We start from the raw sequence: 27,546 nt of genomic DNA on the forward strand, positions 1-27,546 counted from the left end.
GTGTTTAAAACTGGGTTTTACACATGTAAATGCACTTTACATGTATAAATGGACTTTTGAAAATTGCTACAATATATGCTACTTTTACGCATGTAACTCCTTATGAAAATTACTCCCAGTGTTTTGAAATTTTAATATACTTGTGCTGTTTTCCTTCTTCATCCTATAAATGCCTTTTGGCTAAAAGCATGTGCATTATGAAAGACTGTGTTTACTTTTAGCTGGGCTGAAGCGGTCCGATTTCAGGCAGGACAATCTAGGAACATTAATCTGTTCTAACCCAATTAGATTCCTTTGAAAATGTTATCTGTATGTACAGCTATGAATGAGCGATTTGAGAAAAGGGAACGGTTAGAATAAGTCAGAATCCAGAACATCACAGGCAACATATTCAAAATGCATTCAGCGCTCAATTACCGGATAAGTAGGACTTATTCAGCCATCCAGTGGGCTGCTGATTAGCCAGGTATATTCAGCGGCTGCTAGATGGCCATATAAGTCACTTATCTGGCTATATTTTAGCTGCAGAAAATGTGGGTGGGCAGCGCTACTTATCCAATTAACTTAACCAGATAAGTGGCAATATTCGTTCTTATCCAGTTAATTGGATAAGTTAGACCAGCCATAGAGCTGATTAACTTAGCAAGATATAACTTATCTGGCTAAGCAGCAATTTGTACATGGATATTCAGTGACATAGCTGTGCCGCAGAATATCCCTTGTAACTTAACCAGATATGGCTGAACATAGGGACCTAAATATATAAGACTCGCTGCTTTAAAGATGATGATGTAGAAGCACAAATGATTGATTTGGGAAAAATGTTCTTTTGACAATCCACAGTAACTTTAAGTACACAACTCCGGTATAGAAAGACGTGTCGAGTTATGGTGTCTACCAGTAGCCATGCTCCAGTCTTGCTCGTGATTAGCTTTGAATGACTTCTTGACTTTTTGGGACTTGGTACGGTACCATGAATGCATTATGTAGAGGAGGAGCAGTTGGGCCTGTCTAACTCTGCTCCAGTAGTATTCTAACAGTTTAGTGTGTCAGCCATTATTCATTTCGCTCTGCCAGTCACCTGCATTTTGCTATTATTTAAATCTTGTTTGTTTTTATATTGCAGTTTCCACCACCGTACTTTCAAGCACAAGTAAGTCCCAGCTATGGAATTTCTGTCTATACTTACAAAAGAGAGAGGGAGAGGAGTGGGAAATTGAAAGACAAAGAAGGGGGCGAGAAGAAATGAAAAAGAAATCAAATTTGGGAGGAGAAAAGTACATTTTTAAGCATGAGCATAAAAAAGATGAGCATTGGATGAAGGGCAAGAGTAAAAGGAGTGCAAGACTGAGAGCAAGAGCAATAGGAAAGAAGGTGGCAAAGATAATGAGTTGCACATAGAGACAACTATTAAAAACAGTGACATTCTTGGAAACAGAAAGGGGTAATAAGCAGCAGGTTCCATTTTTTTTCAGGGCTGCCCATGGATTACTTACACTTGCCCCTGGCTGCCTACCATGTTTTATCAATGAACAATGTAAAGACAATGAGATAGTGAATGAACAAACAGAACATTATAATAAAAATAAGATAAAGAACAAGAAAAAGTCTAAAGGAAAAAGACAAAATGAGAGAGAGCAAGACAAAGATGGCTGAAAGCAGTTTGTGCTCAAATATTTAATATTAACGTCCTCGTGGTAACTTGGACGATAGCAGCTTGGGAAACAGCCAGGAGGAATAAGGAGACATACTCTGGCTGTTTCCTTTATATGCAATTTATTTACAGTGCAAAGCAAATCAAAACAATATACAGCTCACGTTAAGTTCAGGTAGCATACACAACAAACATAGGAGGTTTTAGCGTAGGCTGACTTCCTCACTGCTCACTGTGGCCTGTCTAATTCTTCTAGGCCCTGAGTTCTTGTATACTGGTAAGGGGCTTCTCCCTTCACCCAGGATTCCTTGTGGTCTGGATCTTAAGGAAGACTGAGTGAGATCGCTGTGCCCTTAAGGTGGTCTGAGGGAATGTCCTATAGACTCCCTCACATACCCTTCCCCTCAGCTCACCCTTATTTGGGTGAGCACCTACCTGTACTAGGGACACCTCTCGGGACAGGACATCTGCATTGGTGTTTTCCTTTCCTGCCCTATGTTGTGTTTTGTAGTTGAAGGGCTGTAGGGCCAGGAACCATCTCATTACCCATGCATTGGACTCCTTATTTCTATTTATCCAAAGGAGTGGTTAGTGGTCCATTACAAATGTGAACTGCCATCCCAGTAGGTAGTAGCGCAAGGCTTCTAAGGCCCACTTGACTGCCAAGGCCTCCTTCTTAGCTGTTGTTGCATCAGTTTTCAGCTAATGTATGCCACAGGATGTTCTTGGCCATCCATTTCTTGGACTAAGACTGCTACCAAGCCTACTTCTGAGGCATCGGTATGCACCATGAAGGGTTTGGTGAAGTGCAGACTTATCAGGACTGGTTCAGAGTATAATGCACCTTTCAGAGCCTGGAAGGATTTCTCTGCTTCAGCTGACCACTGGACCTTCTGTGGTGCTTTCTTCAACAAAAGCCTTGTGAAACGCTCCACCTTCTCCAAATAATTGGGGTTAAATCTTCTATATTAACTCGTGATACCTAGAACAGCTTTGATTTTTGTATTTTTTTGTGGTACTGGCACCCAGGTGATCGCCTCAGTCTTCCAGGACTGTGGATGAACCTTGCCCTTCCCCAGGGTATAGTCAAGATATTGGACTTCTTGCCCCCCCACCCCCCACCACCACCACCACAGGAAGAATTCTTAGGGTTAGTCATCAGTCCTGCTTTCCTCAGACTGATTAACAAGGCCTAGAGTTGGCTTAGGTGTGTTTTCCAATCTGGGCTGTACACCACAATGTCATCCAAATAGGCGGCTGCGTACTCTTGATGTGGGTGGAGCAGATGGTCGACCAAGAGCTGAAACATTGCGGGGGTGCATGGAGTCCAAAAGGGAGGACAGTGACTTGGAAAGTCCCCCAGGCATTGAGAACACAGACTTCTCCTTCGCCGCTGGGGTAAGAGACACTTGGCAATACCCTTTTGTAAGATCCAGGGTAGAGATGAACTAGGCTGATCCCAGACCCTCGATCAGCTCATACACAACGCATCGAGTATGCGTCATTTACCTCTTTAAAGTCAATGCAGAATCTTATGCTGGCACCTGTTTTGGCAACAACACTATGGGTGAGGACCAATCATTGTTAGACTCCTCTATAACTCAGAGCCGGAGCATCTCCTACACTTCGATCTCAGTGATGCGGCGTATGGCCTTGGGAATCCAATAGGGTCATGACTACACAAAAACTCTAGGAGGCATAATGATGCCATGCTGCACTAGGTGTGTATAACCCAGTAGGTTCGAGAAGACCTCCTTGTTTTGCTTCACCAGCTGCTTTAAGTCAGTGGACATCTGCTCTCCAAAAGGAATCTGGATTTGGTCCACTTCAGGTCTGGACCAAACTCTTCTTCTTGTACCATTCCACACACCTGTGGAAACCACTCCTTCAGAAGGTTTATGTGGTAATCCATGGGCCTTGCTTTCTCAAAACCTTCATAGGGTCCTTGCCAATGGGCTTTCTGAAGAGGGGAGAAGGACAAGGACATGGTGCCCTGGCTGGAATAATCTTTGGAACATGGGTAGCCTGAGCCTTCTCTAGGCATTGGCAAGCTGCCTCTCCAGCCTTTTTTTTTAGGCAATCCTGCACTCGAAGAACATAATTCATGAGATTCTATTCAGGATTCCTTTTATCTTCCCAAGTTTCCCAAGCTATGTCCAAAATTCCTCTCGGTCTCCTCCCATACAGTAGTTCAAAAGGAGAAAACACCATTGAGCTCTGGGGCACGTCGCAGATTGTGTACATAGGGCAGCAAGGAGTTCAAGTTCTTGCCATTTTCATCCACAAATTTCCTCAACATTTGTTTGAGCATCTGGTTGAAGTGCTCAACGAGGCCATCGGTCTGCATGTGATATACTGAGGTATGCAGAGTCTTTACTTTATAAATATATAAATCCAAAAAGCAAGGAAACCACGAATAGCACAGTAAATATATCCTGCTGAATAGGTGCGTGGGTCAATAAATTTGTAATTTCAAAGTGACCTCATATAACGTGCCCAAACAGCTACAGACTCATAAAGCTCTGGGGAGCATTAGGCTTTTTTAATCATTGGTCACTATGAAAGATTTGACAATGCTTCTAATAGAAGCTAGACAGTACTTAAGAGATTCTTCAAGGATGAAGATATCAGCAGTGAAAACACTTATCTTGTGGATGTGTCGAATCGCCTTCTAGTCCAAGATTTACTAGTAATGGCAAACTATGCCGTCCATGTAGAAAAATAAGCCGGGCTTGATGATAATGTCTGATGATGTCCGACAGTGCGGTGTTTCGGAGACTACATCGTCGGACATTATCATCAAGCCCGGCTTATTTTTCTACATGGACGGCATCGTTCTCCATTACTAGTAAATCTTGGACTAGAAGGTGATTCGACACATCCACAAGATAAGTGTTTTCACTGCTGATATCTTCATCCTTGAAGAATCTCAAGTACTGTCTAGCTTCTATTGGAAGCATTGTCAAATCTTTCATAGTGACCAATGATTAAAAAGGCCTAACGCTCCCCAGAGCTTTATGAGTCTGTAGCTGTTTGGGTACGTTATATGAGGTCACTTTGAAATTACAAATGTATTGACCCACACACCTATTCAGCAGAATATATTTATTGAGTCTTTACTTTAAGCAAGGTACAGCATTGTTTCATTACCTTGGACACAAACACAATCCCCTGATCTTTCAGGATCTTCTTAGATAGCCCAAGTCGTGAAAAAACTTCCATTAGAGCGGTCGTTACCATCAGGATCTTAATGTTCCATAGCCGTACTGCCCCTGGATGGCCTGTGGCATAGTTCTGAATGACGAGAATGTACTTATTTGCTCAAGTAGATCTTTCTTGTGGCTCCACAAGTCCATGTCCACCTTTTTGAAAGATGTCTCAATTATGGGCATTAGTATGAGAGGTGCTTCCCATACACCGGCAGGCTATGAGAGTTGGCAGGAAGAGCAGAACTGACAATACAATTGGACCTGTTTATGCAGGCCTGGCCAGTAGAACTTGCCAATATTTTCTCTGGGTCTTTTTCTCCCCAAGGTAACTCCCTAGAAGGTGGTGGTGAGCTAGTTGAATAACCTTGTGGTGATATTGTTTGGGAACTAGGAGTTGTTTTATCAATTCCCCCTCCACACTTCCATTTTTAATTCGGTAAATTAGGTCCCCTTTCATTATGAAATAAGAACATAAGAACATGCCATACTGGGTCAGACCAAGGGTCCATCAAGCCCAGCATCCTGTTTCCAACAGTGGCCAATCCAGGCCATAAGAACCTGGCAAGAACCCAAAAACTAAGTCTCTTCCATGCTACTGTTTCTAGTAATAGCAGTGGTTGAAATTGCTTAATTCATGATAAATGAATGCACATCCCTGTTCCAGAGCATCCTTTCCATTAAAAGAGGCTCGCCTCCTGTGCATGGATTCCTTGGAAGTATTTAAATGTGTCTATCATATCTCCTCTTTCCCTTCTTTCCTCTAGAGTATACATGTTTAGATTTATAAGACTGTCCTGATCACTGACCATTTTAGTAGCCACCCTCTGGACCTACTCCATCCTGTTTATATCCTTTTGAAGGTGCGGTCTCCAGAATTATTCACAGTATTCCAAATAAGGTCTCATAAGGTACTAAGAGTCTAATCACCTCATTTTTTCTGCTGACCTATGTATCCAAGCATCTTTCTGGCATTTGCTGTCACCTTTTCTACTTGTTTGCCACCTTGAGATCATCGGATATGATAGCCTCCACATCCTACTTTTGTTTTTGTGCATAGAAGCATTTCATCCCTAGACTGTACCATTCACAATATGTTTTTGCAGCCCAAATGCATGATTCAGCATTTTTAGGGTTAAATCTTTGCTGCCAAATTCTGCTTTTCCACATGACTAAATTGAAACCTATTTTGGGCTTATATCTCAAGTTATCTAGACACTGTGGATAATGATGTATTCCTTTGCCTTTTAGCTTGTGGCTATGAATATGTATGCAGTTGGTCTCAGTGGTTTGATGTCAGTAAACCAACTGGTGAACCAGGAGGAGGTGACTTTGAGACATACGAGGAAATAAAGAAACATGGCTATGATATCTGCGACTTTCCTGAAGACATTCAATGCAGGGCTGCTTCCCAGCCTGACCTCAGCCTTGAGGAGCTGGGACAGAAAGTACAGTGCAATGTTTCCTATGGGCTGACTTGCCGGAATGAAGAGCAAGATGTTATCTGGAATATGTGCTATAATTATGAGATTCAAGTCTATTGTTGTACAATTAAAAATAAAACTTGTGAAAATGAAACCACCACAACTCCAACCACAACAACACCAACCACCACTACTCCAACCAGAACAACTCCAACTACTACGACCCCAACCACCACTACACCGAGCACAACTCCAACTACCACCACATCGACCACAACTACATCAACTACTACAACCACAATGTCAACCACAGGTATGATAGAAATACTTTAGAAAAAGATAAGTAGCAGTCGCTGAATATCTGACTACGTTCTTCAGCTGCCACTTAGTCAGATAAGCCACTTATCCAGCTAAGTAGATATCAGGATATCTTGTATGTGGACAGTGGGCAGATCGGGGTAGAACTACTTATCCAGCCAGCTTAGCTAGATGATAAACTATAGGGATGTGAATCGTTTTTTGACGATTTAAAATATCGTCCGATATATTTTAAATCGTCAAAAATCGTTAGGGCCACGATACAATACCAATTCCCCCGATTTATCATCAAAAAATCGTAAATCGGGGGAAGGGGGAGGGCAGGAAAACCAGCACACCCGAACCCCCCCCCCAAATGCCTTAAATTACCTGGGGGTCCGTAGCGGCGGTCCGTAGCTTAAATTACCTCCGTAGCCTTAAATTACCTCCGTAGCCTTAAATTACCTGGGGGTCCGTAGCTAAATCGGGGGAAGGGGGAGAGCAGAAAAACCGGCACACTAAATCGTGTAGTCTTCAGCCGGCGCCATTTTGCAAAATGGCCGCCGCAAAATGGCGGCGGCCATAGACCAACACGATTCGACGCAGGAGGTCGTTCCGGACCCCCGCTGGACTTTTGGCAAGTCTTGTGGGGGTCAGGAGGCCCCCCCAAGCTGGCCAAAAGTTCCTGGGGGTCCAGCGGGGGTCCGGGAGCGATCTCCTGCCGCGAATCGTTTTCCGTACAGAAAATGGCGCCGGCAGGAGATCGACTGCAGGAGGTCGTTCAGCGGGGGTCCGGAACCCTCGCTGAACGACCTCCTGCAGTCGATCTCCTGCCGGCGCCATTTTCCGTATGGAAAACGATTCGCGGCAGGAGATCGCTCCCGGACCCCCGCTGGACCCCCAGGAACTTTTGGCCAGCTTGGGGGGGCCTCCTGACCCCCACAAGACTTGCCAAAAGTCCAGCGGGGGTCCGGAACGACCTCCTGCGTCGAATCGTGTTGGTCTATGGCCGCCGCCATTTTGCGGCGGCCATTTTGCAAAATGGCGCCGGCTGAAGACTACACGATTCAGTGTGCCGGTTTTCCTGCTCTCCCCCTTCCCCCGATTTAGCTATGGACTGCCGCTACGGACCCCCAGGTAATTTAAGGCTACGGAGGTAATTTAATTTAAGCTACGGACCGCCGCTATGGACCCCCAGGTAATTTAAGGCATTTGGGGGGGGGTTCGGGAGGGTGGGGGATTTAATTTAAAGGGTCGGGTGGGTTTTAGGGGATTTTAGTGTGCCGGGGGTGGGTTTTAGGGTGTTTTAGTGTGCCGCTGGACCCCCAGGTAATTTAAGGCATTTGGGGGGGGGTTCGGGAGGGTGGGGGATTTAATTTAAAGGGTCGGGGGTGGGTTTTAGGGGGTTTTAGTGTGCCGGTTCACGATTTTAACGATTTTCACGATACTCTAAACACCCAAACGGCGACGATACGATTCCCTCCCCCTCCCAGCCGAAATCGATCGTTAAGACGATCGAGGACACGATTCACATCTCTAATAAACTATATTTGTACTTATCCAGTTCAGTTAACTAGCTAAGTAGCATTTTTTGATAGGATATTCAGCAGCATAGCTGTGCTATTGAATATCCCTTGTAAGTTAGCCGGATAAGTTTTATATGGCTAAGTTACATAAACATTCACTTTTAAGTATCTACCTCCTTGTTGTTTTCCAAAGACCTAAACTATCACATAGAAATGAAATATCTGGCTACAGGTCCATCAGATGGATAGGCAGAATCATATGCACTGTGATGCTGAGTTTCAAAATCAGGGAATAGATCTACAGTTCCCTGTTTTCCATTGGATGCACATATCTGTGTTTAATTTACTGTACACAGTGTGTGTGTGTGTGGTCAACTTATTTACTAAAGCTCTATGAGACTGATTCATAAAAGTATTTTTGGGACAGATATGAAGGACAATGGTAGGAAAAGGCTTGAGTGCTCAGGTAAAATATGCGAGAAGGGGGAGCTGGTTTAGAGTTGTCTCTGAGATCTCATACGTGTATCAAGCCACAGTGCACAGAGCTCAAATGGGCACACTAGATGGGTCATTATGATCTTTATCTGCTGAGAGTTACCATGAGGTCAATATTCAAAGCGGGCTCAGCGCTATTTAGCCAGATAAGCAGGACCTATGCAGCTACGTGGCAGCCGCTGAATATGCGCCTGTGTTTGGCGGCCACTGCTTAGCCACATAAGTCCTTTATATGGCTAAAATGTGAGCACATAAAAAGTGGGTGTGCACTGTGTGAATCGGGGGCGGAGCGAGTTACAGGTATAAATTCTACTCCTAATGATATTCGGAGTTAGATGTATAAGTGTACATCTAAGTTTAGACACCCAATAGAGCAGGTCTAAACTTAGGCGGGCAGACTTATCTGGCAAAGTGTGCACATATCTGCATATATTCAGTGGCTTTGCTGTGCTGCTGAATATACATTGTAACTTAGCCGGATAAATTCTAACTGGCTAAGGGGGTCATTTTTAAAATCACTTTAGGGCCCTAACGCCTGTGATAACTCTGTAATGCATGCGATAAATACCGCATCGTGAGATGTATATGCAAATTTGAAACATTTATTCAAGTGGACGGAGTTTGGGTGGAGTAAAGGGAAATGAGGGCTGGCTAATGCTGCATGGAAAAATGTAATGCACACTAACGTGGAATTTAATGCTGGAAAAAAACTGCACCTTTTTTCTCAGCGTTATGCCTGCGATAGCTGTGCTTTATGCCCAAAATGGGATTTATCGCAAATCCCATTTCAAGAGGGGAGAGGGCAGGGAGGGGAGAGAGAGAGAGCACGTCTGTGGAGGGTCAGTTTTCTGTTTACTCTTTGTACCACTGTAAGAAGGGGGCATTATCAACATGGGGCGAGGTTTTGGTGGTAGGGTAGGTTTTAGGGGGCAGTTTTACATACACAGTCATAGTTATGAACAGCACAAGTGACGACAGTGAAGACTTAAAGTCATTTGGAGTGATGAAAGTTACAAGAAGAGTAGTTTTGTACAATGTACTCTCTACCTAGCTTTATTGCAGGTAGGTCGAGAGTGCATCAAGCTAGGTAGAGAGTACATTGTACAAAACTACTCTTCTTTTAACTTTCTTCACTCCAAATTACTTTAAATCTTCACTGATGTCACCTGTGCTATTCGTTCGTATGACTGTACATGTTAAACTGCCTCCAAAACCCTAACCCACTCCCCAGACATCACCCCGAGTTCATAATGCCCCTTCGTATAGTGGTATAAATAGTAAACAGAAAAAAATAGCAATGCTGTATCAGGAAAATTAGCCTAACCACGCCCATATTTTTATTTTGGGCGCTATTTATGCGAAATTTATAGCAAAATGATAAATCTAAGCCTAAGCCACTTAACCAGCCAGCTTTGAATAGAACTGTAAAATAAGTGAAGGGGGAGGAGAATTTATTATTTTCTAATTTATCACTTTTTTTCCTGGGGTAAAACAAACACACCAGTACCACCAAGAAGCAAACAGCACAGAGGTCCCAAAAGTCCCTAAAAAGGAAACAAAACAGTCAACAATAAGCAAATGGATACTTTGATAAACCTGGATAGTCCTTCTGATTAATTAGAAGATATTTATCAATTATTTGAAGTATGATTTTAACAAGGTATCAGTGTCTACGGATCAGATTTATAGAAGTTTTCTTTATGTTGTATGCATATTGTAAAATAATTAGCATGTCTTTTAGACAACGAGTGTTGTTACTGTTGTGGGTATCAGCAAACACTGAATACAAACAGCCAGTAAGAGAAAAATCTTTAGTCTTTTATTATAAGATATCTGATAATAGGAGCAGTGCTTACTAAACAATGCAGAGTAAATGCCATCTCAGATCTTCTAAGCCGTTCAACTTGGTTTAATATGTCACTGCCTCTAACGTATGCCCCAATGAGTTAATTTGTTTCCTAATTGGTTGGAATTATCAGTTTCTCATATGTTATTTATTTATTTAAAATATTTATTAACCGCTTATCTAAATTCTAAATGGTTTACAATTTAACATCCATAATTGTAGTACATAAAAGATTACTCACATAAATAATACTACATAAAAATCACCTAATCTTGCATTAGCATGTCATATATGCTAATAAGACTGGATTCTTGTAAAACATATGATTTCTTGTAAATTGAGCCCAAAAGGCAGAAATATAGAAACATAGAAATGACGGCAGAAGAAGACCAAACGGCCCATCCAGTCTGCCCAGCAAGCCTCACACAAATTTTCTCTCATACTTATCTGTTTCTCTTAGCTCTTGGTTCTACTTCCCTTCCATCCCCACCCTTAATGCAGAGAGCAGTGATGGAGCTGCATCCAAGTGAAATATCATCCAAGTGAAATATCTAGCTTGATTAGTTTGGGGTAGTAGCCGCCGCAATAAGCAAGCTGCACCCACGCTTATTTGTTTTACCCAGACTATGTTATTAGCCCTTATTGGTTGTTTTTCTTCTCCCCTGCCGTTGAAGCAGGGAGCTATGCTGGATATGCGTGACGTATAAGTCTTCTCCCATGCCGTTGAAGCAGAGAGCCATGCTGGATGTGCATCGAAAGTGAAGTATCAGGCCCATTTGGTTTGGGGTAGTAACCGCCGTAACAAGCCAGCTACTCCCCGCTTTGTGAGTGCGAACCCTCTTTTCTTCTCCCCTGCCGTTGAAGCAGAGAGCTCTGCTGGATGTGTGAAGTATCAGTTTTTCTTCTCCCCTGCCGTTGAATTAGAGAACTATGCTGTATATGCATTGAAAGTGAAGTATCAGGCTTATTTGATTTGGGGTAGTAACCGCCGTAACAAGCCAGCTACTCCCCTCTTTGTGAGTGTGAATCCTTTTTTCCACATTTCCTCTTGCTGTTGAAGCTTAGAGCGATGTTGGAGTCAAGCCTGTGTATGTTTATTTAATAAGGGTATTGACTCCAGGCAGTAGCCATCATTCTGGCGAGTCACCCACTCTTCATTGGCAGCCTCTTGACTTTATGGATCCACAGTGTTTATCCCACGCCCCTTTGAAGTCCTTCACAGTTCTGGTCTTCACCACATCCTCCGGAAGGGCATTCCAGGCATCCACCACCCTCTCCGTGAAGAAATACTTCCTGACATTGGTTCTGAATCTTCCTCCCTGGAGCTTCAAATCGTGACCCCTGGTTCTGCTGATTTTTTTCCTTAGGAAAAGGTTTGTCGTTGTCTTTTGATCATTAACACCTTTCAAGTATCTGAAAGTCTGTATCATATCACCTCTGCTCCTCCTTTCCTCCAGGGTGTACATATTTAGATTCTTCAATCTCTCCTCGTACGTCATCCGATGAAGATCCTCCACCTTCCTGGTCGCCCTTCTCTGTACCGCCTCCATCTTGTCTTTGTCTTTTTGAAGGTACGGTATCCAGAACTGAACACAGTATTCCAGGTGAGGCCTCACCAAGGACCTGTACAAGGGAATAATCACTTCCCTTTTCTTACTCGATATTCCTCTCTCTATGCAGCCCAGCATTCTTCTGGCTTTAGCTATCGCCTTGTCGCATTGTTTCGCCGACTTCAGATCATTAGACACCATCACCCCAAGGTCCCTCTCCTGCTCCGTGCACATCAGCCTTTCCCCCCCCATCGAATACAGTTCATTTGGATTTCCACTCCCCATATGCATGACTTTGCACTTCTTGGCATTGAATCTCAGCTGCCATATCTTCGACCACTCTTCCAGTTTCCTTAGATCCCGTCTCATTCTCTCCACTCCTTCCGGCGTGTCCACTCTGTTGCAGATCTTAGTGTCATCCGCAAAAAGACAAACCTTACCTTCTATCCCGTCCGCAATGTCGCTCACAAAGATATTGAACAGGACCGGTTCCAACACCGATCCTTGCGGTACACCACTTAAAACCGCTCTCTCTTCAGAGAAGGTTCCATTTACCATCACACATTGTCTTCTGTCCGTCAACCAATTTGCAATCCAGGTCACCACCTCGGCACTCACTCCCAAGCTTCTCGTTTTATTCACCAGTCTCCTGTGCGGAACCGTATCAAAAGCTTTGCTGAAATCCAAGTATATGATATCGAGCGCTCTTCCTCTATCCAATTCCTTGGTTACCCAGTCAAAAAAGTCAATCAGATTTGTCTGACAGGATCTTCCTCTGGTGAATCCATGCTGCCTCTGGTCCATCAATTCTCCGGACTGTAGATAGTTCACTATTCTCTCTTTCAACAGTGACTCCATTACTTTTCCCACCACTGAAGTGAGGCTAACCGGTCTGTAGTTACCAGCCTCCTCTCTGTTCCCACTCTTGTGAAGCGGGACCACCACCGCTCTTCTCCAATCACTCGGCACCACTCCCGTTTCTAGGGATCTATTGAACAGGTCGCACAGCGGTCCCGCCAGCACATCTCTGAGCTCCCTCAATATCCTTGGATGAATCCCATCAGGCCCCATGGCTTTGTCCACTTTCAGATTCTTTAGCTCTTCCCATACATTATCTACTGTAAATGGATTTTCCTCTGTTCCGCTTCCCTCCAGTTTCTTGTTGTGTAGAGATGGTCCTTCTCCAGGGTCTTCTTTAGTGAACACAGAGCTGAAGTATTCGTTTAATATTTCTGCCATTTCTTCGTCTCCCTCCACACATTGATCATTTCCACCTTTCAATTTCACTATACCACTTTGGACCTTTCTCTTTTCGCTGATGTATCTGAAAAATGTTTTGTCACCATATTTTATCTCCTTGGCAATCCTCTCTTCTGCTTGACTTTTTGCCAACTTGATTAATTTCTTTGTCTCCCTCAGTTGATACAAATATTCTTCTTTGTGCTCCTTCCTTTGGGATCTTTTGTATTTCTTGTATGCAGTTCTTTTAGCTTTAATTTTGTCAGCCACCTCCTTTGAGAACCAGATAGGTTTCATTTTTCTTTTGCTTTTCTTTACATTTCTAACATATAGAGCAGTTGCCTTGGCGATTGCTCCTTTTAGATTGGTCCACTGTTGATCCACATCTCTCTCATTTTCCCATCCATTTAGTTCTTCCTCTAGGTACTTCCCCATTTCCTCAAAGTCTGTGTTTTTGAACTGTAAAACTCTGGTCTTTGTGCTCCTTTTCCATATTCTTTTAGTGATATTAAACCATACCGTTTGATGATCACTGGTGCTGAGGTGGGCGCCCACCTTGACATCAGAGACGATTTCTCCATTATTGAGCACTAAGTCGAGAATAGTTCCTTCTCTCGTGGGTTCCAATACCATTTGTTTGAACAAAGATACTTGCATGGCATCCAGTATTGCTCTACTGTTTTTAGATTCTGCAGATGGGATTTTCCAGTCTACATCTGGCATATTAAAGTCACCAATGATCATCACTTCCCCTTTCTTACCTATCTTATGGATGTCTTCAACCAGATCTCTGTCCAGCTCTTCCTTTTGGTTTGGAGGCCTGTAAACCACTCCAATATAAATGGATGCTCCATCATCTGTTTTTAGGTCTACCCATAGTGCTTCTTCCTTGCCCCAACTTCCTTGCAGCTCAGATGCTTGGATATTATTTCTTAATTCTCAAAAATGGAGTATGATGGTTCAAACGTTGTGAAGCAAAAAATATTTATGGAAGGAGAGGAACGTTTCATATACAATGATCATAAATCCCCAACAGGGTGATGTTGACTCTCAATTTAATCATCAACGAACCTCCTCCAACCAAAGTGTATAGTGAATGTGCAAACGTTTTTTCAAAAATGAATTTTTCTGTGTATATCTTTTAAAACATTAATCATTTCACTTATTTATGAAGGTGAAGTGAATCACTCCAAAATTCCAAATATATTTTTTAAAAAAAAATTTTTTTTTAAATAAACACTCCTCACAGCTTGATGACTGATCCCAATGAAGGGTATAAGGCAATGCTTTCAAGACAACCTAGATCGGCATGCTAGACGGACTCTGAAGGCTTAAAAAAGCTCATGCAACATCCCGACTTATCTGGTGGTTGTGCGGGTCACCGACGCGGCCACGTTTCAGGTCCAATCTCGGACCTTTCATCAGGGAAATTCGTCCTCTGGCGATATCTAGTCGGTCGACGTTGAGCCGTTGCCTACTAGGTGCTTAGCGTGAATCGTCCGATTCTATCCAAGGCTGACAACGCTGTGGGCTAACGGAAGTGTCTTATTTAAACTGATCGCTAGAATAGCTGCGTGTCCAATCCCCAGCAAGCTCTGAACAAGTGACGTATCCGATCATACGGCCAATCAAAATAAACAGACCCCGTCGATTGCTCTATGTATAATTGCGAATTATACGATGAAACTCCAGTCTAATAGTTCATTCAATCCTCCGGGGGCTTGTGATTGTAAGGTGAAAATCCAAAAAGCTTCTCGTTTATTTAACAATCTGGTTCTATCCCCCCCACGCCGGGGGGATAGAACTTGATCCAAAATTGTCCATTTCAGATCTGAAAAACCATGGCTGAACTGCACACAGTGAGACACAATTGGTGCTGTTAAAGTAACAGTGTGTAATTTGGACTTGTGTTCATTTAAACGAATTCTGATTTTTCTGGTGGTTCTGCCAATGTATGTCTTGGGACACGGACACACAATGGCGTAGACCACATGATCTGATTCACAAGTGGTATGAGTCTTGCGAAGAACCTTATAGCCCGTCACTGGATCGGTCCATATGTCTCCATTGATGCTTTGAGGACAATGAGCACAATGTCCACATGAGTTATGGCTGCCTCCCAATTCACCACTACAGCGATTAGTCACAGCATGTATCAGTGTGTCACGGATGTTTTTACCACGTGTGGTAACTATCAAAGGAAGCTCTTTGAAAATTTCGTGTAACGCTAAAACTGGCCAATGTGAACGGATTGAAGCAGCTATAGCAGAAGTGGCAACTGATTGATTTAATACACATACAAGACCGGGATCCTGTTTACGGGGTTTATAGGCTAACAAAGATGACCTATCTGAATATTTCGCACATTTATAGGCTCGTTTAACCACGGACTTGGGATAGCCACGTTCCAAAAATTTATGGCTTAGAATTTGAGCTTGACTTTCAAACTGGCTCTGATCTGAACATATCCTTTTAATTCTGAAGAATTGACTAACGGGCAAACCCCGTTTGAATGCTGGAGGATGATGACTGTGGAATTTTAAAAGGTTATTTTTATCAGTGGGTTTACGGTATACTGTGGTGGTAAATTGTCCCTTCTTTAAACCCACTAAGACATCGAGAAAAGGTACTTGGGTATATGATTGGTGTTTGGTAAACTGAAGGTTCACAACGTTTGAACCATCATACTCCATTTTTGAGAATTAAGGAATCTTATTTTAGAGAAGTCATACATGCAACACGAAGGATTCGTTTTGGGCTATTTCATGATTATTGTAATAATCCTTCTTAAATTGATTTGGTGCTCATCGATTGATATTTTGGATATTATTTCTGACATAAAGAGCCACACCTCCCCCTTTTCTATCCACTCTGTCCTTCCTTAACAAATTATAGCCTGGTATTGCCGTATCCCAATCATGAGATTCTGTGAACCATGTCTCTGTGATAGCAACGATGTCCAGTTCTGCCTCTGTCATTAGGGCCTGCAGATCTGGGATTTTATTTCCCAAACTATGAGCATTTGTAGTCATAGCTTTCCAGGTACTCTCTTTACGGTTATTGCTTTTCCTGTACTCCTTATGAGACTTTAGTTGAGATTTGTTATTCACTTTACTCGTTCCTTTTGCAGTTGTGCCATTGATGACAGAGTTATCCATCTCAATGTTTTTCTCTAGAATTTCTTCAGTTAATATAGGGAGGGCTTTATGTTCTTGTTGCATTTGATACTGTGTGTGTCTCCTTGTTACAGGTCTAATTCTACCAGAGCCCACTGTGATCCTGTTTTTTAATGATTTACTTGATGAACTGATTGAGTGGGGGGGTATACTTGTTGGCTTCCCATCTGTCAAGAATGGGTGACTGTGGGACACATGTGTTATCCTACCTGAGTCTACTGTATTTCTTTTTCTTGACTCCTGGTTATTCTTTGGTGTTGGGGAATTATTTTCTGAGTAATGCAATATGGGTGTAATTCTTTTAATTGAAGCTAATTGAGCTTTAACCTCAGTCAGCTCCGTTTTCAAAGAAGAGAGCTGTGCACAGATCGGGCAAGCTCCAAGTCTCCAGATGCTTTCCCTCAGAATAAAGGCTCTACAACAGTTGCATTGGATAGTTCTCATATTGGTTAAGTTTTGGATTGGTATGTCCTTAGCTGTTAACTTACTAATTGATCTTGTTGCTAATGCTAATTTAGACAGTCTATATTAGTAATCTAATCCCAGGGGTGGGAGGTAAACAGTTGAACCTGGGACAAGCAGGACACTTTCTGGAACTTTATTAGTCCTTTAGCTATTAAAGGACCCCCTCAGCACTTCTGTGCCAATATTAACCAGATTATTAAAGAACAGCTATACAATAATAGAAAAGCAGGTATACTGGATCTTAAAAATAACAGTTTGCAAGCAACAATTACAATTATTGTATAATAACAGACCTAGAGAAAGGTATAACACACAGAAGTTCTACTGCTCAGAGAGCCCAGATTTTAGTGCAGCACAAAGCAATTAGAAGAATAGTGAAAGAAAACAAGCAGGGTTTTTTTTTTGGTTTTTTTCTTTTCCCCCTCAGAAGAGCACCCCAGAAAATTAAGAGTCTTTTATCCCCCAGAAGAAATTTAAGAGTCTTATCTGCACAGGAACAGAAGAAGGAACCTCTCTGGGACTGCCTCAAGTAGTCTGCAATGCCCAGCCAGGTCACTATTTACCTTCTCTGCCACACCCAAACTGGCCTTAACTGGACACCTTAGGAAACTTCTAGTTCTTACCTATTAAAGGACCCCCTCAGCACTTCTGTGCCAATATTAACCAGATTATTAAAGAACAGCTATACAATAATAGAAAAGCAGGTATACTGGATCTTAAAAATAACAGTTTGGCCTGGTTTGGCCTCTGTTGGAAACAGGATGCTGGGCTTGATGGACCCTTGGTCTGACCCAGCATGGCAATTTCTTATGTTCTTCTTATGTTCTTAACAATTACAATTATTGTATAATAACAGACCTAGAGAAAGGTATAACACACAGAAGTTCTACTGCTCAGAGAGCCCAGATTTTAGTGCAGCACAAAGCAATTAGAAGAATAGTGAAAGAAAACAAGCAGGGTTTTTTTTTTGGTTTTTTTTCTTTTCCCCCTCAGAAGAGCACCCCAGAAAATTAAGAGTCTTTTATCCCCCAGAAGAAATTTAAGAGTCTTATCTGCACAGGAACAGAAGAAGGAACCTCTCTGGGACTGCCTCAATGCTGACCTTTAACATTACTGTCTTACAGTACAATGTACTTCCGGTTTCATCTGCAACTGGACTGGTTGGATTGATGTGAGTTATCCCACTTATAGCCCAGATGGAGAGGGTGGTGACTTTGAAACCTATGAAAACATTAGAGATCATAATTATACATTCTGTGAGAAGCCAGATAATATTTTATGCAGAGCAGAGAAATATCCAGAAACACCAATCAAAGACCTGGGTCAGAAAGTGAAATGTGATGTCTCAACTGGACTTACCTGCAAAAACAAAGACCAGCTGAACATTCCAGTATGTCATAATTATCAAGTAAATATTTACTGCTGCTATTTTATAAGCTGTGGACCAACTCCCACGACTTCAGCCACCACAACCCCTACTACTACTACTACAACGACCATAATTCCGACTACCACCTCAACTCTGACCACCACTAAACCAACCACAACAACAAGTATAATACCAACAACCACTGAATCAAGAACTACAACCACTATGGAAACATCTACTTCAACTATAACCTCAGGTACTCAAGAAATACTTAAGAATTAGTTATGTTAATTATATCTTAGCCAGAAAAGCTGTCTGCATAATGCTTAATTGTTTCAGTGACCTTCTATACATTTGCAGAGAACATGTAGCACACAGCGCTATGTGGTTTCTTCCGCTGTTGCAGTTACCTGCTGTGAGGGAAGCAGGGGGGCCAGTTGGAAGATGGCAATAGTGCAGGCGCAAGTGAGCAATGCAGAAGACAGGGAACACAGGATCTTCCTGTCTGCCACTCTAACAATCAGCCATGCTGAGGGACACAGAAGGTCAGGCCCCAGGATAGCATGTTATACTGGTCCTGGATCAGTGGTATGGCTAGTGTATAGTACAGGCCAAACTGACTGTTATAGTAGCACTGTGCCTGCCACCCATGGATCAGGAATATGGATCAGGTAGCAGCCAGGTGCATTGTAGGATGACAGATGAAGAAATAGGAGAGTAGGCTGGATAGCTCTCCCAGCCTTTCATTTTTAACAGTCCTCTTCAGCTAGTATTTTATAATATTTTCTTGGTTTTGTAAATGTTTTTGCAAATCTTTGTTAATAACTTCTTTTTATCTGAATGAGATGTATTGGGTACCAGAATACCTGTGCTGCTCCTTCACAGTAGCAGGGAGGTGGGCACACATTGAAATTTTGGTACTTGGTTTGATATGAGTATCTGCAATGAAGGTAGTAGTGGACTATCAGCTCGTTTATTTTAAAAATTTCTAGATTGCTTATCAACATTTCTAAGTGGTTTACAATGAGATATTTATAAAAGTACAAATTCAAATAAAATACCCCAATAACTGAATCATAAAAAACATAAATAATAAGCAAGTAACAACAATAATAAAAACAAAAGCTATTACTAAAACATGACATTAAATAACAGACCATCATAAAAATAAATATTAAAACATGTAGCATAAAAACATAAAGCTTGAAAACTCTGCATAACTCTGCCAAAGTTATATTATGGTCCATCTTGATATTTTGGCCGCGTTCACACAATCAACTGCAGCATAATGGTGACACACCTCGCAGAATTTGTTTTTTCTGGAACATTATTGAAGTAGTTTAATTCATATCTATCAGTCACACTCAGCAAATCCAGATAGGTAGCTCCACATCAAACTGGACCTCGGTGAACACTGGGGTCCCTCAAGTATCTGCACTCTCAGCATCCTTATTTAATATCTATCTCTATTCTGCAAGTTACATGGTGATTTAGGCCTTAATTTCTATATATGTACAGATATAGTTTTTTCTCCCAGTTCTTAACTCAATTGCTAACTCCATTAAACACCTGGAAATCTATCTGACAACCAATGATAAATGGGTATTCCACAATGGTTGAACCATTGTGGTGGGGGTGGAAGGGAATTGGAACCAAAAAGTTACTAATAAGGGCCCTGACCTCAGCGGTCAGAGTAACAGATAAGAATGAAAACAAATAGGTGTGAAAGCTTGCTGGGCAGACTGGATGGGACGTTTGGTCTTCTTCTGCCGTCACTTCTGTGTTTCTATATGTTTCTTTAATATCTCTAAAACTCAGATAATCCACCTCACTAGGTGATATCAGACTGAAGAGATGCCAAACTTTGTTTTCAGCAATCATACCATTTCCATTTCCTCTTATATATGTAACCTGCGAGTTTTGCTAGATGTTAACTTCAACATGAAAAAACATATTCATACCTTAATAAAATTAGGAAACCACAAAATGTGTATGTTACATAGAAACATGACAGCAGAAAAAGACTGTATGGTCCATCCAGTCAGCCCATCCATGTTACCTCATGGCCTTATCAGACCCTAAGTAGGACATTTCAAGAAGATAATAGTGACAATGTATCACAGTAAAACATTTTTCTAATCCAACCTATCACTGCTCTCCAGATCCAGTGATGCTGATCTTGAAGACTGAGCATGTCTATGTCAAGTGTATAGACATTGTTTTGAGAGTGCAAAGGGGCGGATTTTCAGAGCCCTGCTCGCGTAAATCCACCCAAAACCGGGCGGATTTACGCGAGCAGGGCCCTGCGCGCCGGGAAGCCTATTTTACATAGGCCTACCGGCGCGCGCAGAGCCCCGGGACTCGCGTAAGTCCCGGGGTTTTCAGAGGGGGCGTGTCGGGGGGGCGGGCCCGAACCGCGCGGCGTTTTCGGGGCGTGTCGGGAGCGTTCCGGGGGCGTGGCTACGGCCCGGGGGCGTGGCCGCGCCCTCCGGACCCGTCCCCAGGTCGCGTCCCGGCGCGCAGGAGGCCCGCTGATGCGCGGGGATTTACGCCTCCCTCTGGGAGGCGTAAATCCCCCGACAAAGGTAAGGGGGGGGTTTAGACAGGGCCGGGCGGGTGGGTTAGGTAGGGGAAGGGAGGGGAAGGTGAGGGGAGGGCAAAGGAAAGTTCCCTCCGAGGCCGCTCCGATTTCGGAGCGGCCTTGGAGGGAACGGGGGTAGGCTGCACGGCTCGGCGCGCGCCGGCTATACGAAATCGATAGCCTTGCGCGCGCCGATCCAGGATTTTAGCGGATACGCGCGGCTCCGCGCGTATCTACTAAAATCCAGCGTACTTTTGTTTGCGCCTGGAGCGCAAACAAAAGTAGGCTATTCGCGCTCGTTTTAAAATCCGCCCCAAAGTGTATAGACATTGTTTTGAGAGTTCACTGTATTTGAGCTCTAACAGAGTTCTTAGATTTGAACATTTCCCATTTTAGTCTGTGCTCAGGCACCTGAAATAAAGCAGAGGGCCCCCGAGGAGCAGGTACCCAGGTTAGTAGTTACCCCGAAGGGCAAAGAGAGAGCTTCCAGTGGCAGCACGGTAGCAGCAGAGTAGCTTAGACTGGCCGAGACCAATCGTTGTTAACTCAACGAGCTAACAAAAGTGTAGGCTAAATCCCCGGATGGCATACGTCAGTAGAGGGGAACGCCCCCGAAGCTTGCTCCAATGCTGGAATAAGACCGTGGGTGGCACGCGCGCGCGCACCCTAGTAGGACCTTGGGAGGAGCATGGTGGGAGGCAGCACCATAGCCGTTCCGGGGACGCCGGAGAGGGTGGCTTGTAGACACAGCGGTAGCCATTTTCCCAAGGTAAGCGGGAGGAGCTGTGAACAAGGTGAGGCAAACGGGGCGAAGCCATCTAGCACTGATGGATGCAACAAAAAGCACAATTTTGGAGCCCAAAACAGACTGCAGTACTTCCCCATTGACTTTAATAGCAAACAAAAAGCAAATAAACAAATATATCTTTTTATTTTGACACTAATGAAATAAATTTAGGTCCCCATGAAACAAATGAACTAATCAAAACACATTTCTTTCTTCTGCACATCTCTATCAGAGACTTCCCTGACATTCTTGACACACTTCATCTTATGAACGTCTTCTTACTCTCTTTTCTCTCCTTCTCTTCACATCCTCCTTGCTCTTTTCTTGTGGGAAAACCCAGAGTTCCCGGGATAATCCTTTGTGAAAAGGATTACTCTTTGGCCTCAAGTCTCTCCCTATGAGGTGGAAAGCCCCTACAGGGTCCACTCCAACAAAGGAGGGGTCCAGACCCACCAGCCCTGGCTGGCAGCTCTTTCCCCACTCTAATCCATGGTGAGGTCTCCTTGGATCTCCTCCCACCAAACCTTGCACCCAGATTGTATACCCTCTCGAATATGCTCCTAGAGGATGTTTCTACTGCCCTTTTAAAAGAACCAAAACTATTAACTCCATCCAGAACATTCCCATTGACCCACATACAACCTGTTAAATTACCTGTTATTTTGCCATCTGGTGGCAGCTTACTGATACTGCATCCATAACATTTTATCAATCTGATTTTTCCCAGAGCATCAACCTTAGGGCTCCTCCACCCAGAGTCTCCTCCAGTCCTTACTCCAAGATGTGGACCTAATTTGGGGGTCCTATCACATCTGCATTGATTTTCTAATGTGTTTTAACATTACCTAATTCAAATGACCAGATCCTCATCAGGTTCTGGTCATTTTCAATACTGTAACTGTACTGAATATATCCATGGTAAATGTTGGTGCAACATTTGGACTTGATTGCTACATAATATTGGAAGTTAACATGTCTCTAGAAGGACAGTCAGATGGATAAATTGAGCCAATCCCTATATGTATTTTACACATGTTGAAAAACATTAAAAAGGAAACAAAACAGTCAACAATAAGCAAATGGATACTTTGATAAACCTGGCTAGTCCTTCTGATTAATTAGAAGATATTTATCAATTATTTGAAATATGATTTTAACAAGTTGTCTGTCTATGGATCAGATTTATAGAAGTTTTCTTTATGTTGTATGCATATTGTAAAATTATTAGCATGTCTTTTCGACAAAGAGTGTAACTGTTGTGGGTATCAGTAAACACTGAAAACAAACAGCCAGTAAGAGAAAAATCTTTAGTCTTTTATTATAAGATATCTGATAATAGGAGCAGTGCTTACTAAACAATGCAGAGTAAATGCCATCTCAGATCTTCTAAGCCGTTCAACTTGGTTTAATATGTCACTGTCTCTAACTTACGCACCAATGAGTTAATTTGTTTGCATAACATTTTCCTAATTGGTTGGAATTAACATTTTCTCATATTTTATTTATTTATTTAAAATATTAACCGCCTGTCTACAATTCTAAATAACTTACAATTTAACCTCCATAATTATGGTACATAAAATATTACTCACATAAATAATACTAAATAAAAATCACCTAATCGTACATTAGCATGTCATGTATTCTAATAAGACTGGATTCTTGTAAGTCATATGATTTCTTGTAAATTGAGCCCAAAAGGCAGAAATAAAACTCAATGCTGGCCTTTAATATTACTGTCTTACAGTACAATGTACTTCCGGTTTCATCTGCAACTGGACCGGCTGGATTGATGTGAGTGATCCCACAGATGGAGGGGGTGGTGACTTTGAAACCTATGAAAACATCAGAGATCATAATTATACATTCTGTGAGAAGCCAGATAATATTTCATGCAGAGCAGAAAAATATCCAGATACACCAATCAAAGACCTGGGTCAGAACGTGAAATGTGATGTGTCAACCGGACTTACTTGCAAAAACAAAGACCAGCTGAACAATCCAACATGTTATAATTATCAAGTAAATATTTACTGCTGCTATTTTATAACCTGTGGATCAACTCCCATGACTTCAGCCACCACAACTCCTACTACTACTACTACAACGACCATAATTCCGACTACCACCTCAACTCTGACCACCACTAAACCAACCACAACAATAAGTATAATACCAACAACCACTGAATCAAGAACTACAACCACTATGGAAACATCTACTTCAACTATAACCTCAGGTACTCGAGAAATACTTAAGAATTAGTTATGTTAATTATATCTTAGCCAGAAAAGCTGTCTGCATAATGCTTAATTGTTTCAGTGACCTTCTATACATTTGCAGAGAACATGTAGCACACAGCGCTATGTGGTTTCTTCCGCTGTTGCAGTTACCTGCTGTGAGGGAAGCAGGGGGGCCAATTGTAAGATGGCAACAGTGCCAGCGCAAGTGAGCAATCCAGAAGGCAGGGAGCTCAGGATCTTCCTGTCTGCCACTCTAACAATCAGCCATGCTGAGGGACACAGAAGGTCAGGCCCCAGGATGGCTTGTTATACTGGTCCTGGATCAGTGGTATGGCTAGTGTATAGTACAGGCCAAACTGACTGTTATAGTAGCACTGTGCCTGCCACCCATGGATCAGGAAGATGGATCAGGTAGCAGCCAGGTGCATTGTAGGATGACAGATGAAGAAATAGGAGAGTAGGCTGGATAGCTCTCCCAGCCTTTCATTTTTAACAGTCCTCTTCAGCTAGTATTTTATAATATTTTCTTGGTTTTGTAAATGTTTTTGCAAATCTTTGTTAATAACTTCTTTGTATCTGAATGAGATGTATTGGGTACCAGAATAGCTGTGCTGCTCCTTCACAGTAGCAGGGAGGTGGTCACACATTGAAATTTTGGTACTTGGTTTGATATGAGTATCTGCAATGAAGGTAGTAGTGGACCACCAGCTTTTTTATTTTAAAAATTTCTAGATTGCTTATCAACATTTCTAAGTGGTTTACAATGAGATATTTATAAAAGTACAAATTCAAATAAAATACTCCAATAACTGAATCATAAAAAACATAAATAATAAGCAAGTAACAACAATAATAAAAACAAAAGCTAGTACTAAAACATGACATTAAATAACAGACCATCATAAAAATAAATATTAAAACATGTAGCATAAAAACATAAAGCTTGAAAACTCTGCATAATTCTGCCAAAGTTATATTATGGTCCATCTTGATATTTTGGCTGCGTTCACACAATCAACTGCAGCATAATGGTGACACACCTCGCAGAATTTGTTTTTTCTGGAACATTATTGAAGTAGTTTACATCATATCTATCAGTCACACTCAGCAAATCCAGATAGGTAGCTCCACATCAAACTGGACCTCGGTCAACACTGGGGTCCCTCAAGTATCTGCACTCTCAGCATCCTTATTTAATATCTATCTCTATTCTGCAAGTTACATGGTGATTTAGGCCTTAATTTCTATATATGTACAGAGATAGTTTTTTCTCCCAGTTCTTAACTCAATTGCTAACTCCATTAAACACCTGGAAATCTATCTGACAACCAATGATAAATGGGTATTCCACAATGGTTGAACCATTGTGGTGGGGGTGGAAGGGAATTGGAACCAAAAAGTTACTAATAAGGGCCCTGACCTCAGCGGTCAGAGTAACAGATAAGAATGAAAACAAATAGGTGTGAAAGCTTGCTGGGCAGACTGGATGGGACGTTTGGTCTTCTTCTGCCGTCACTTCTATGTTTCTATATGTTTCTTTAATATCTCTAAAACTCAGATAATCCACCTCACTAGGTGATATCAGACTGAAGAGATGCCAAACTTTGTTTTCAGCAATCGTACCATTTCCATTTCCTCTTATATATGTAACCTGGGAGTTTTGCTAAATGTTAACTTCAACATGAAAAAACATATTCATACCTTAATAAAATTAGGAAACCACAAAATGTGTATGTTACATAGAAACATGACAGCAGAAAAAGATGTATGGTCCATCCAGTCAGCCCATCCATCCAATTAATTTAGCATTATAATTCTCATCCCTTCCATAGAGATCCCCTTTATTTATCCCATGCTTTCCTGAAATCAGACACTGATTTTGTCTCCAGCACCTCTAGTGGCTATTATACACATCCACCACCCTCTCTGTAAAGAAATATTTCCTATTACCCCTGAATCTATTCTCTTTAAACTTCACTGCATGACCCCTCATTCTAGAGCCTCCTTTCCACTGATAATGGCTCACCTCCTGTACATGGAAATCTTTGAAATATTTGAATATCTCTCTCATATCTCCCCTATATTGACTTTCCTTTAGGGTATACATGTTTACATCTTTAAGTCTATCCCCATATGCTTTAGAATGAAGACCACTGACCATTTTAGTGCCACCCTCTGGACCATTTTAGTAGCTACCCATCTTTCTGGCTGTTACCATTGCTTTATCCACCTATTTGGCCACCTTAAAATCATCAGATACAAATCACCCCCAGATCCCACTCTCCCTTTGTGCTTGGAAGAATTTTACCTCCAGTACTGTACCTTTCCCTTGGGTTTTTGCATCCTAAATACTGCATTACTCTGCATTTTTAGCATTAAATCTTAGCTGCCAGACCCCAGACCATTCCTTGAGCTTCGCTAGATCCTTCCTCATGTTTTCCACTCCTTCCTGGCTGTCCACCCTGTTACAGATTTTGGTATCATTGGCAATAAGACAAACTTTTCCTGACAACCATTTCGTTATATCACTCACAAAAATGTTGAAAAGAGTCGGTCCATGGACCGATTCCTGAGGCACACTGCTAGTAAGAACGTAGGTTAAAACCCCTTCTAAAATTCACAGACTTTAGAACAGATTTATAACAGTTGTTGTTTTCCGGGATTAATTATTGTAACTCCCTAATGCTGAAGCTTCCTGTTGTGCAATAAGAGCTCTCCAGTTATTGCAGAACTCCACTGTCATGAGTTTTAACCGGCTGCTTGAGATACAATCACATCACTCTGATCCTCTCTATGCTTCATTGGCTACTTGTTCATTATGGAGTTCAATATAAAATATTGACACTTATCCACAAAATTATTTCAAATAAGGATACACTATGTCAAGGTGCTGCCTGCAAACAATGCTGAGATCATTCAACAAGGGCCTACTAGTTATTTCTACCATACACCAGGCACACTTGGGTGTGACATGTGAGATTGCGCAATATCAGTGGCTGGTCCCAAACTATGAAACTCCTTGCCGGCTGATTTCTGAAACAAGGGAATTTAGAAACATGGCTCTTTAAACAAGCGTTTGCAAGTTGATCATGAAGTATGTCTCTCCCTTTCACCTGAACTCCCTTGAGCAGAATAAGTTAAGCAAATGTTGTGTTGTTTCTGTTAAAACTTCCGACTCGTTGTTTGTTTTCTTTTATTATCAGAATTCCTCTTCTGTAAGTCGTCACAATTCTTTAGAGTGGTGGGTGATAAATGTTTGTAAATAAATAATTGCAATTTACAGGATATAAATCTCACCTCACCATTCATTAGTCCAGCTGCAGTGCCTCCATCAATCTGTAACTGGGGCATAATAAACCAATTATGCATAAATTAAAAGCCAGCTGTTTCCAAAATCCTAAATTTCCACCTAGAAATGGAACCTTTGGCTTCAGGTCCATCAGAAAGATGAAGAAAATCATATGCAATAGTTTGAGTTCCAATCAGGGAACATACCTACAGTTTTCTGTTTTTCATTATAGGCAAGATATCTATATCGGAATTAACAGTTCTACAGTAAACCATCAGCTTAAGCACCAAGATACTCTGCACCTGATTCATTAAGATCTTTTCTCATAGACACAGAATGGGAGCAATGCTTTAGTGAATCTGGCTGCATATATACAAATTGGTTATCCCATGGCTCCCT

General features: G+C 42.0%; 1 protein-coding gene across 1 annotated transcript in view; it reads left to right on the forward strand.

The window, feature by feature from the left end:
* MUC2 (mucin 2, oligomeric mucus/gel-forming) overlaps positions 1-27,546 on the forward strand; it is a 198,292-nt gene that overhangs the window by 108,034 nt on the left and 62,712 nt on the right. Inside the window, exons 29-30 of the mRNA XM_029583115.1 lie at positions 1,127-1,153; positions 6,112-6,597. Coding sequence (XP_029438975.1) covers positions 1,127-1,153; positions 6,112-6,597 — 513 coding nt within the window. The remainder of the gene's footprint in view (positions 1-1,126; positions 1,154-6,111; positions 6,598-27,546) is intronic.

Source organism: Rhinatrema bivittatum, chromosome 17, assembly GCF_901001135.1.
Source record: "Rhinatrema bivittatum chromosome 17, aRhiBiv1.1, whole genome shotgun sequence".
In the NCBI taxonomy this organism is placed as follows: Eukaryota; Metazoa; Chordata; class Amphibia; order Gymnophiona; family Rhinatrematidae; genus Rhinatrema; species Rhinatrema bivittatum.